The 13,224-nt window shown below is 31.7% G+C and overlaps 1 protein-coding gene across 3 annotated transcripts; it reads left to right on the top strand.

Annotated features, from left to right (window-relative positions):
* Positions 1-488: 488 nt before the first annotated feature.
* LOC109791434 (uncharacterized) lies at positions 489-5,977 on the top strand. 3 transcript variants are annotated; one of them, XM_029269881.2, is made up of 4 exons: positions 489-750; positions 3,940-4,123; positions 5,122-5,231; positions 5,328-5,977. In XM_029269881.2, exons 3-4 carry the CDS (start codon positions 5,210-5,212, stop codon positions 5,912-5,914), a joined length of 609 nt encoding a protein of 202 aa, XP_029125714.1. In that variant the 5' UTR covers positions 489-750; positions 3,940-4,123; positions 5,122-5,209; the 3' UTR covers positions 5,915-5,977. The 3 variants fall into 3 exon arrangements, with proteins under 3 accessions (XP_029125714.1, XP_029125713.1, XP_020206323.1); XM_029269880.2 differs by lacking the exon at positions 3,940-4,123; XM_020350734.3 differs by lacking the exons at positions 3,940-4,123; positions 5,122-5,231 and having other exon boundaries at positions 491-750.
* Positions 5,978-13,224: the final 7,247 nt, after the last annotated feature.

Raw genomic sequence — 13,224 nt, 5'->3', positions numbered from 1 at the left:
ATATTGTATTATGTTGATATTATAGATACCAGAAAATTTCTATTCAACCATGAATTCTTTACCACCTTCTAATATATTATAATTATAAAGCATTTTCTGCATTAAAATCATAACAACACATGTGAATACATATAAGGATAAAATGGTACTTTTATAAGTTATTTATATTTTTACATAAAAATATGATTTTAAAATAGTAATTTATTTTTATTTTTTACTTAATTTTATTTTATTAATCAAATACAAATTTTACTCTTTTTTAATATAAGTGGAACTTTTGTATCAATAATATAATTTTTAAAAGAATTGAAAAATAACTAAAAATGATTGTCTCCATAATCACAATAATCTAGGAAAAATGGGGCCCACTAAATTACATTTGTTGAAATTCAATAGCATTTTAAAGGAAAAAAATATACAATGACAGAGGAGATAACGGCTACATGGGACCACCAGAGTCCTTTTGTGTCCCCTTTGTAGTGCATACCCATCACCAATTACCCCTTTCTTCCCTATCTTATGCATCTACGGTGATTCATCAACCTTTTGTTTTTCTCTTCAACTTGTGTACCCCTTTTCTCCACTAACCTTTTCCCACTTCACTGCTAAAGCAACCATATTTTTGTTTCAGCTCAACATAGCATATCATGAAGAACAACCTCAGTTGCAGTGTGTTGCACTTCTTTTGTTGTTGTTGTTGTTGTTGTTTTCTCCTTTTTCCAGCTCTTGTTCTCTCCCACCACGTCCATGGTAAGTAAAGTTACATTCTTTTTCTCATGGTTTTTCTTACTTTTTATGTTTTCATGTGACATTTTCAAGTGCTTGTGAGCATTGTGTCATGTTGCCGTTTATTTGTTTATGCTTGTCTCTGGAGTTAATGTACTTTTGTGAGATGGTTGGTATAATGGGTATTGCAAAAGCTCCAAAATTTAAGTTCAAAATTGGTTTTGCTTTAAGGCTTTGAATTTTTCCATCTTGTTCTGGATCTCTGATTCCCTTGTGTCACATTTCTTTCATGAGATGTTTCAATAAAGGCTTCCTGCTGGTCATTCTGAGTTGCTATTTTTCGAACGGACTTGTACTGCTTAAATGTTTGCTTCTGCTAAGATACTTGGGACACTTATAACGCAGTTATAGGCTTCTGGCAGTTATTTCTTTCAATTAGTTTTAGCAAGAAATTGTTCTTTCACTTCCAACAACTTTGATAATGTTAGAAGTTTGTTTGGGTTAATTTATAGGAGAGAAAAATAAAAAGAAAGAAAATGAAATAAGTTTCTTCTTAAATTAAATTTGGCTTATGCATAAGTTAATTTAGAAAAATTTTCTCTTACTAATTTTTCTAAAATTTAACTTTTAACTTAAATATAAACTAATTCTAGCTTATAGAAAAAGTTATTTCCTTTCTATTTTTCTATCTTGTGTTTCTGAAAAAATTACTCAAACAGACCCTAGAAGTGAAAATAGATAAAATTACTTGGTGGATGTTTATGGCATTACCCAGTTAAGCCCAAGCTAGGCTAAGCCAATTTAATAAATAAATCATGTCATGATTTCTCTAGAAGTCTGTTTAGTTAAAAAGGTTCAAACACCGGTCCTGTTTTAACTTTTAAACGAAGGAATGACAAGGGAAGATGAAAAAATGCAGCAAATTTGTTCCTTCTGTTGTTTTGTTTTTGTTTCGTTTCAAGAGAGAAGGAATAATTAGAAAAGGATGTGAGACTGATAGAATTTATGATCCGTCCAAAATGGAGATGGGAAAAGACAGTTGGTTTTATGAAATAAAAATATCATACTACCCTTGTTATTAATTTTTTTTTTTTGAAATATTTATATCATTTTATATGCATATTTCTTTCTTTCCCTTACTTTCTATAAAACTAAATAAGAGGAAACTAAAGTTTTAACATTCTTTACTTTTATTTTCTTTTTCTACCAAACAATCTGCACAATCATTTCACTTTCTTCCCAAAACCTAACATATCTTCAGGTTATTCAAAAAACTTTTAAGCTTGAGAAACTGACCTATTTAAATAAATATAAACAAAATAATAATAATTATTATATTAAATTTTAATATAATTTTTTAAATTATATACTTATAGGTCTGTTTTAAAGGCTTACGAGTATTGACCTATATAATATTTTAGGCTTGGCTTATTTAGAGGTGTTTTTATTTTTATTTTTTATTTTTTACCTATTTAAAGACATTACAAGAATGTATACTTTTAAATATACTTTTAGGGCATGTTAGACTTTTGAAAGGCCAATTCAGGCCTTAAAAAAATTGGCCTTGTTGAATAAGTTAGGCTCAAACCTTATAAAGCCTCCCTAGCCCAACTTATTCCACCTTATTGTGGTCCTAACCTTATCTATGTTTTGAATGCTATATTGAGGCTGAACTCTGAATTCAATGCCTTTTAATCGGTTAAATCCGAATTTTTTTCAATTATTATGATTTACTCTTTGACTTCTCTGATCTTGAGGAACAAATCCTATTGCTGCATGTTGCACGACCAATTGTTGAACTTGTAGAGTGTTCAAATGTGTAGGTTAAATGTGACATTGATTTCTTTTATATATCTTTATTCATTATTATTAGAAGCTAGAGGGTCTTCGGTGAAACGAGTAGGAAATTAATCCTCAGATAATAATTGTCACGTGACTTAATAGATTACATAGCTTTATGTATATTTATAATTACAAATAATATCAATTATCTTAGTATCTTCCTTCACAAGATGTCTCCAGAAGTAGTATTTTATAGTTTATATTGCCAAGATCTGCATCCTTCTTGTTTACTTTCAAATTTTAAAGGAAGAAGAACATTAGATGGCTATCCCAACATTTGATGGTAGCTTCTACAGTGGTTTGGTTTCCATAAGTTATATTCCATTGAATTTTTAAAGGACATGATAATTTGATCTGGTAGATGATGTGCCATGGAGTGCAACTTAGATGTTGTGCCTTTTACCTTTCTTTCAGTTGCTCTGAGATTACTTTGTTTTTTTGAAAAACTCAGCAAGGAAGGTTTGTTTCAAAATAATTTATAGTTTGTCTTCATCGGAATCACAGTCAAACATTATGTTAAAAAGTGCAATCAAAGTCTCACATCATTTAAAAAAAGTAGAACCATGAATTTATAAAGTACACACATGATTTATTGGTATGATGCCTTTTGGGAGATAATCAAAAATGAAACTGAGACTTAGGTCTAAAGTGGATAATATCATACCAATGTAGATATGTGTGTGGAATACTCCCCTTAGTGCACCCTAACAAGAGGTGCCGTCTATACAGATGTGTGAGTCCTAGTGCACAACGAAGAAGCGATGATAGGGCCGATGGAGAATCGGCTCAGCTTGAACAAGTACGCCAAATTTGGTGGCTTTTGACAGTGGGTTCATATATGGAGGTGGAGGTCTTCTGGGAACATGAAGGTTAGGATCATGTCCCATTGCCTTGAATTAATGGTGGAAAAGTAGGGGGGCTGAAGGAGAGATTAACTATGGTCTTTTGTTTGAGCAGAAGATTGTTAAAAACTGCAATCAAAGTTCCATATCATTTGGAAAGAAGGAGAACCATGGGTTTATAAAGTACACACATGCTCTATTGGTAGGAAACCATTTGGGAGATTACCAAAAGCAAACCATGAATACTTAGGTCCAAAGTGGACAATATCAATCAATGTTAACATATATGTGAGGAACTTCCATTGGTACACCCTAACACATTAAAATAGTTTGAGTTTTATATTACAATAATTGGTTGGAATAACTGGGTTTGCTCTGATCATCTCTATAAGTTGAAATTTAGTAAAATAATTATGTTCTTGCCATGACTTATTTTGTGCAATAAATTTAGTGAAAAATGTGAACATAATACAGGTTTTGGGGATTATCTTATAAGAGTGCAGATGTTAAATTTAGACTTATAATGCAGGCTGAATATATGGCATGGAAGTGATGGGAAAAGTTACAAAAGATGATGTTTCGATTCGGAATATTTGATATTTATTCTAGTATGCTGTTGCTTTCTGAACTTGTTTACTAGAAGAACTGGTATTCTCAAGAGATCAGACCCACAAGACGACTCCCAACTATGTATTAATTGCTGAAATATATAGGTAGGCTTGGCAGCTTTATGATATAAACTAGGATGTTGGCCGCACTCCTTCTACAATTAAGTTAAGGATTAAAAAATACTTTAAATAATTAGAAATGTTATATATATGGAAATGTAAATTGATTACTACCTTGTAAAGGTATAATAGCTCCTACAGTAATTACTGTGTTCTTACATCATCTAAAGAATTTTTCTCTAATACCAGACATGAGCTGGAAGACAATGTAGTATATTGAAGTATTTGAGATATAGTGCATGTTTGGATAAGTTTCTCTAGAAGCACCTCTAGGAGAGAGGAAAATTTAAATAAGTTTTTTCATAAATTAAAACTAGCTTATGTATGTGTTAAAAATAAGATTTTGGAGAAGCTAATAGCATAGAGCTTCTACAAATTAGCTTATACATAAGTTAATTTCAGATTGTAGAAAAGCTAATTTATTTATTTATTTTTTTTTCCAATTTTTCTCTCCTAGAAGTGCTTATGAGGAGGTCTGTCCAAACAGGTCCATATTGCGAATGTGTTTGCTTTTGTTTGCAACCTGTAAACTTATGATAATCATTAGGCAATAATATAGATTATAGATTATTTTTAACAATCATTTTAAATGCCATTGTATGTTGTCATTATACTGACAATAACATTCAATTTAGGCCAGCAAATCCTTTAGTAAATCCAATAGGCCACATATATCTTTTTGTCTGTTAGGCTGATTAGAAATGTTTTGCACTAGAGGATTCACTTCTACTGAAAAGCATATATCCATCTATGGTTATTAGTAGAACTATGGTGTTTATATCTACCTTACTCAGGATTACAAGTAGGTCAGTTGGTAGAAGACAATTTCACTAAGAAGGTTTACTTTGACAAGGACATGTATCTGCTAAGCATCATTTTATCAACGGTTCATTTTATTTAGTAGTGCTTACAAAATCAGGTTCTATAATGTATTCTTAATTTAGTGCAAATCTCAAATTCTGCTGTGTGCAATAACCTTTCAGACCAACAATAGTCACAATACTACAAAGTGGGATTAGACTTCGGTCCAGTGAACTAGAAGATACCCATGAAAAGACCAAAAAAACATATATGAGGAATCAATCAGTTAAAGGCAATCATGCTCTCATCACAATCTCCATGCATATACATGTATCTGCAAGCACATTTACAATATATCTCTGAAATCAGCTGTTTTTTTTCCTCTCAGGAAACCCTGCCAGTGACATAGTTGACATTATAAACAAGAACCGAACAGACCAAAAGCTTCCACACTTGAATGACAGCCCTGGCCTAGGGTGCATGGCCTTACAATATGTGGAATTATGCAAAGGGAACTGCTCTGACAACAATGTTGCAAACTGCAAGCCTCCTGAAGATGACTTCACTGAAGTGTTTGCTCCCAACTGCGGTGTGGAGCTACCGACTTTTGGCACCATAACTGGACACATTGTAGGCTGTCAAAGAGAGTATGTGGAGCCATCAGTGGCATTTTCACAAGTTCTCATCACAGATAAGAAATCTTTGTCCCTTCTGAGAAACAAATCACATACTGAGGTGGGGATTGGCTTGGTTGGACTCCACAAGGGGCCTTTCTTTTGGTGTGTTTTGTTTAGCAATGGACAGACAAACTCCACATTTGTGCTTGAAAATCGTGGTGCAGGAATTCAGCAAAAAAAAGGGTGTTATAGTGGGAGCAGTACTCCATGCAGTAGGGGGGAGAAAAGTGGTGCTGCATTTTTTAACATCTTTTTTATAATGTGTTGTGTGTCCATTTTGCTGTTTAAATATTTTTGATCTATTTACATAATGCAAGGTCTTCTTCACACGTGACAATTATTGAATTGGTTTTCTCTGTTTTGTTCAGTTTCTTATTATTTGTTTACTGTTTGTGATGTGTTTCACTTGGGATTTCTATGCTTTTCATGTTTTCAGGTCAGTTTTTCACCCAAGCACCTAAGCTAAGAGAAGATAATTTGACAGAGGCTTTGCTCCTAACAAATTTTATGGAATGGTTACTCTCTTCTGTTTCTTTTTCAACTAAAAAGAGGGGAAAACTTTCTTCTTTAAGACATTTTATACTTTTTATCTTAATTATAAGACTCGATTACCTAATTTATTAGGATTAATAAAGTTGGTTAATCTTAATATTGAGACTTTTCCTTTACCAACTATTTATTGAACTAAGATAAAAGACTCTAATTAAGGTTAGGGATTTTTCTTGTAAAAGGATAATCAATATTTTTGTAAAAAATCAAACAACACTTTGATTTTGATTTTGACTTTATAAAAAGAACCGGAGAGAGAATGTTTACTTAATTATAACATTTGATTGGACATCGATCCATATGTTTGGCGTCAGATTCCTCGGCCTTTCTAGCAAATTTTCCAAACTTCAAAAACTTCCAACCTCTAAAGTCTAAACATTTTACATTGCAAGATGATATCAGGAAACCCTCAAACAAAATATTGTGGATTTGCACATCCAATGTTATTGTCAGGTCAATTAAGAATTTATTGGAGTATACTGACTAAATTATGATACCCCTAACTAGTTCTCTAATTTGGTCAAGGAAACATTTTGATTCTGATTAACCATAATTATATCATTTGCCAAAATATTCCTTGCAGGACTTTGGGTTAAATCGGGAATGAATTCATTGATGAATAACGGCAGTACATGTATAGGACAACAGATTCCTAGTATTTGAATTCAAGTTAAACAGATCCAACAAAAGTGCTAACAACAATATTTTAGATGCACGCACCTAAGAGTGTGCATGCAGTTGAGTAAAAACTTGCTTCTAGATGAAAACAATATATTTCAAATACATTGAAATATCTATAATATAACTGAATATTATCTAATACGCTCCTTCAAGATAAAGTTGTCACCAGTAACTTTAATCTGGACCGTTAGATCTTGAAATTTGGCTGCTGCTAGTGGCTTTAAAAGGGTGCCCTAAAGTTGGTCCTTCATGGTAGTCAAGGGAGATGTGTCCCATATATGAATTGATCCTTTTTAAAACAACAATAGTTTTTAATTTTATAATTCAATTTTGAATCAATTTTTGACTGATTTTGAGACGTAAAACTTGTATCAATAGATTCAATTATATAAAAACTATTAAATTTAATTAACGTTTGAATTTATAAGAGTTATAACATAATAAAAAATCGTGTAAAAATATGTTTAATAAGAAACTAGAAAATAATATGAAATTATAATTTTTGAAATTTTAATTATCTTTTAGACTAATTTTTTATGTAATTTTTATCAAGTCTGTAATACTTTTTTATTTGAACTTTAGTTGCATTTAACAATTTTTATATAAATGAATCTAATGAGATGGATTTTAAGTTTTGAATCAGTCAAAAAATAGTCCAAAGTTATGTCTCAAAATTAAAAACAATCATTGTTTCAAAAGGATCAAATTAGTCCAAATTTAAGAGATAAAAAACCATAATAAATATTTTAAAAGATAAAGGACAAAAATGAATCTAACAAATAAGATAAAGGAAAAAAATTATAATTTTGCCTTAAAAATATTTAGTGGAATTTCACATCTTATAAGTAAATTTCTAAACTAAATTACAAAAATATAAAAAAAAAAATAAAAATGAAAGACCTAGTTAATTTAATTTATTTTTTTGTTTAAAGATCTAATTAAAAATTTGATAAAAGTTCGGGGATCATATGATATGATGTATTAAACATAAATTAAATAATGTTTGGCTGAGTTTAATTTTGATTAAATATAACATTAAACTTATTTTGATTAAAAGTGACTTAAATAGAAGTAACAAGTTAATTTTTTATTTTATTTTATATTTTAAGACTATTTAAAATGCTATATTAACGATCTTTGAAAAAACAATTCTTAATCAGGAATTAGAATAGTTTAAAGAGAATTCTTAAAACACTGGTGCGAAAAAGGAAAAAAAAAAAGAAGAAGAAAATTACTATATTAGCACATCAACATTTTCTAAATAACATAACCTGTGTTTTCATTTTACCTTTAGTTTATATTTTGCACATATTTTTCTAAAGAGCTAGCTAAATTATTCATTAAATATATAACATTAATTAATTAATTATTACAAATCTGAGTTTCCTTATCCCGAATAATGGTGTGATTTTGATGCTTTAACACCTAAATAATTAGTTTGAAGCATTCTTAGTAGTAATACAATGCCACTAATTCTTATGATTACTTTCAACAACCACAAGAAATGGTTGTTTATAGAACAAGAAACTTATAACCATATTATAAGTAACATATTAATTTTTTTTTTTTATCTATAAGAATTATAATGGAGGAGGAATCCACTTATTTCAAGAGAAAGTTTATTTAAACTTACTCTAATCAATAATTCATGTTCTATATTAAATTTCAATGATCTAACCGTTAAATTAAAAAGTCTTAATACATAGATCGATTACAAGGTAACCGATCTTAAAAGTGATGCGGGACAATTTTGTAAATAATATGAACACTTTTAAGATCGGTTAAAATTTAACCGATCTTAAAAGTGCTTTTAAGATTAGTTATTTTATGACCGATTTTAAAAGTGCTACTTTTAAAATCGGTTATTTCAGAACCGATTTTGTATACTAATAACCGATTTTAAAAGTATCGTCAGAAAACCTTTTATATTTTCCTCCATTCCATTCTCTTTAATCTTTTCTTCCATTCCTTCTTTTACTCTCTCGCGCTCACATTTTCTAAAGTCTCCAATAAGATAAATTTCGTTATCGTTTTCATTTTTGTTTTCGTCTTCTCATATTCTTCTTGTGTCTCTTTTCGTTTTATCATGCTTTTCTCTTGTCTCTATTTTCGTTGTAGGTTCATTTTGGATAAATTTTGAATCTGGAACGGCCCGTTCTGCAAGGAGAACGGGTCGTTCTGCAAGAAGAACGACCCGTTCTTCAGGGAGAACGGCCCGTACTGCAAGGAGAACGGGCTGTTCTGATGTCCGTTCTGGATTGGTTAAACTTATGCCAAATTATGCTAGAACAGTCCGTTCCAGTTTAATTTTTTTCGCAGCCAGGAATTTTAAGATTGGTTATAAAACAACCGATCTTAAAAGTTAACTTTTAAAATCGGTTATGAAACCAATTTCAAAAATTGAAAATACCAATTTTAAAAACCTTTTTTCCACTAGTGATATTTTACAAATTTTAAAAAAATAATTTGAAAATTATTTAATACTTCGTAATATAAATTCAAATCAACGTATAAAATATTTTTATGATTATCCGTCAATTTGAATTAATGAAATAGAACATTAAATAGTTTTCAAATTTTTTTAAAATTAACAGACTTGATCTATGCATTAAAATTTTTTAATTTAACAGTTGGATCCTTACAAATTAATATAAAACAGGAGTTATTAAGTGGAGTAAATCTAAACAATTTTACTCTCAGAATAAGCTAGTCTTTTCATTATAATAGTGACAAAATTCAGATTTTGCTAAGATTATGCATATACTACACCTATCCCTCATCACCAATTCGATCCTATTAATTAAGTAACATATATGATTTGAGCTTAAGGTAATGATTTTTTAGTTTAATTTTTATAAGTTGTAAAATAAATTACTTAAACAATAAATTAGAAATCATCTTTTAAGATATTAATTTAATTGTAAAAGTCAATAAATTTATATGATATTTTTTTTAATCATATAAAAATTATAGCAATGACAACAAAGTTTGAATTAATCTAGAATTATGTGTACATACTATCTCAACTCTACTACTAAATAGACAGTAGTAGTTTAATTTATATGATAACTAGTGTGCGATTAAATAATGATATAAAAATTCTTTACACTATTAAATATTAATGTCCAATACACATTGTATTCCATTATTTTTATTTTTTATTAACAGTTTAATTTAGTTCTTGATCCCTTTGAATTGTATTTTTCCTATATATTCTTTCCTTGACCACCAGAGAAAGCACACTTCTCCTTGTCTCTTTTCTTGTTAGTGCAAGAAAACATCTGATACATTATATATCATTCAGTTGCAGCATGAATGTGTAGATACGTTGTTCCATTCACACTGCTTTTTCCTATACCCTGATTCCGCGATATGTTATACCAAACTGTTAAAATTATCAAAAGACCTCCTACGTACTCTCAGTCCTTGTACTCCAAGCATTGTATTCCCTTTTTTGTGCAACAATATTAATGTGGCTATTTCTCCATTTTCTGATGAAACCACGTTTCCCTTTCGCATTTAACGATCGATGTTCAACAATACTACAACTGGGTTTAACCACTTTCACTTTGTGCTAGACTTTAAACTAAACTATATATATATATTTACTCATTTTGAGTTATGTGAGGAGTCCTAATAGAGTCAGCTAGACTGGAGTGCTGAGCCGAACCTATTCTACTTGTATAACACATAACTCAATGTACGTATCTCTTCTCTCTCTTTTCTTGTTGAATTTGATTGTCTTATGCAAAAAATACATATATAACTAATATTTGTTGAATCAATTGATATTGTATTTGGTCTTTGAACCTCAAGATCTTGGATTAAGTTAATTTTTAATATTATTTTTTATTATTTAAAAATTTAAATGTAATATAGTCTAAAAATTATGTACATGAAAAAAAAATATATTTTTTTATAATAGGTATAGATTAACTATTGTCATATGAATTTAATGAAAATTTTGATTTGAAAAATATTTGACCGTGAAATAATAGAAGGTTTTTAATAGTATATTTTGTTATCATAAACCCAATATAAGCACTCTTACAAGAAATTTCTCATATCTAAACCTAGTTTCTTATTCTTCCGTACGTGCCGTCTTGGAAACGTGTTGTAGCTACTCACTTGCACCCTTATCATGGAGTTCTTCATTTGAGGTTAAAGAGAAATGAGCTGCCTAGCTCATAGATATAATAAAACATGTGAGTAGATGGGTCACTAATATTAGATAGATTTTTTAAATCAATTATTTTAGACTTTTAAAATTAGATGATTGACCAATTTTGTTAGTTTGAACTTTTAAAATTGGGTGAGAATCGATTTTAAAAGTTTTTTAAAATGAGTTATTTTATAATTGATTTTAAAAGTTTTGTATTTTTTTTGACGACTCCATCGTCCTCTACTCCTCCTTCTTCCACTCCCCTAAGATTTTCTCCTAGAGTAATACCATGTTGTTCATTGTGATAAGATATCAAACACTTAACGCATATATTGCAAAATTCAAAAACCAATTCTAAACCCAAATCCCAAACAACCAATTCTACAACAACCAAGTATACAATAGACCAACAAGGACAACGACGAAAAAATACTTACCACCATGGACGATGATGACACGACGATGGGAGAGAATGTGAGAGCAAACATGAATAAGAATGTAAAAGAGAGAACGAGAAATAGTTGCACAATAGTGGGCCTGGATGGTGATGATAGAACCATGAGAGAAGGGAAAACATGAGAGAGAAAGAGAGAGTTTTGTGAAAGAGAAAACTCAGATTGAGAGGTTGAACATGAAGGGTGCCATTTTAATTGCCTTTATAAATTAGTTGTTATACAACTCATTTTGAAACCCCTTTTAAAGTCGACTATTTAAATAACCAATTTTAAAGAAAGATGCTCTCATAAGAGCTTTTAAAATCGATTGTACAACAACTGATTTTAAAAGTGTTTCATTTAATTTCAATTATGCCACTCAGTGAGATTTAAAATGGGTTACAAGATAATCTATTTTAAATCCTCGATATTAAGGCCATTTTTTGCACTAGTGGTTGATCCTAGACCCTATGAGGTTGTATGTACAAGCTATGTATTTCATAAGGCTTTGAATTTGTTGATGTTCTCTTAGTTTCATAGGTTTCTATTGATCGTATATTGTTTTTTTTTAAAAAAAGTTATTACCTATGTGTGAATCAAATGATTTGTTGTACCTTATTGTTCTTACCGGGGATCCGAGGTAGGGATGATCTGCTGAGTAAGATCCGTGAGCCTCCTTCACTGGTACATTGATGCTCCAAGATGGGGGTGGTACCTGCAAAAGAGACTCCGATGCTAAAGTTAGTGTTTGTGGGTGTATGAGTCTCGTATAAGTAATGCACGTACCTTTCTGTGGATTAGGGTTTTGTTGGGCCTTGGGCCTGAGATCAGTTATGACCTATTTAGGTAGCGGACCTCGTCTTGGCCGAGGTCGCCCAGCGCGTGTCCAAGGTGCGTATCCAAGGTCGTCCTGTGCTGTGATGCTGAGCTGGAGCTCGACATAGCGGTACAGATAGTACACTAGCCCCCCGAGCTCCGAAGACCGTAGGTCGAGGAGTTAAGACCGTGCTCAACAAGGAGTCGTGACTCTTCGCGTATGCCTATCTATCATGACGCATGTGTCATAACCGTCACCTCGTTCTCATAATGCGTGGGCGACGCGGTGACAAGATTGTATTTTTATTTGTTTGATGACGTGGCCTCTTTGGGCCGATGTGGTGTTCCGATGTCCATGTTTTATGTCCGAGCTGAGGAGCTCGACAATAATGCGTTTACTGCTTGGTTAGGCTGGTAAACCTTTGACCGAGTCAGCAGATTGGTGACGGACAAGTTGGCAACTCGGCTGGCCAGTACACATATAATTCAAACAAAAATATTGTTGGAGACCCAATAACCTATATGACATTAGTTGCCATTATTGAGAATGATTTTGATCCAAGCAATCAAACTGAAGATCAGTTATGATCTGTTTAGGTAGCGGACCTCGCCTTGGCCGAGGTTACCCAGCGCGTGTGTGAGGTGCGCATCCGAGGTCATTCTGCACTGCGAAACCGAGCTGGAGCTCGGTTTCATGGTACGGATAGTACACTTGCCCCCCGAGCTCTGAAGACCGTGGGTCGAAGAGTTGATGCCAAGCTCGGAGGGAAGTCGCGACCCTTCGCGTACGCCTGTCTGTCAAGATGCCATGTGTCACAACAGTTACCCCGTTCTCGAAAAGGCACAGGCGGCGTGGTAATGGGAGTTACGGTTATGCAATGATGATGGTGCTTGTCATAATGGGGCTTATTAAATGGGTTGCCAATTATGCTCTCTCTCTCCGACACGTGGCGTGACCGTTTGAAT

Source organism: Cajanus cajan, chromosome 3, assembly GCF_000230855.2.
Source record: "Cajanus cajan strain Asha chromosome 3, NIPB_CcT2T_4, whole genome shotgun sequence".
Lineage (NCBI taxonomy): Eukaryota > Viridiplantae > Streptophyta > Magnoliopsida > Fabales > Fabaceae > Cajanus > Cajanus cajan.
The sequence above is the reverse complement of the archived record's forward strand: the minus strand, read 5'-3'. Positions and strand labels throughout refer to the sequence as shown.

Bases quoted from the DNA above. Each gene is read 5' to 3' on its own strand.
- LOC109791434 (XM_020350734.3), top strand. From the start codon at position 648: ATGAAGAACAACCTCAGTTGCAGTGTGTTGCACTTCTTTTGTTGTTGT. The intron at 751-5,327 runs GTAAGTAAAGTT...TTTTCCTCTCAG, and splicing joins TCTCTCCCACCACGTCCATG to GAAACCCTGCCAGTGACATA.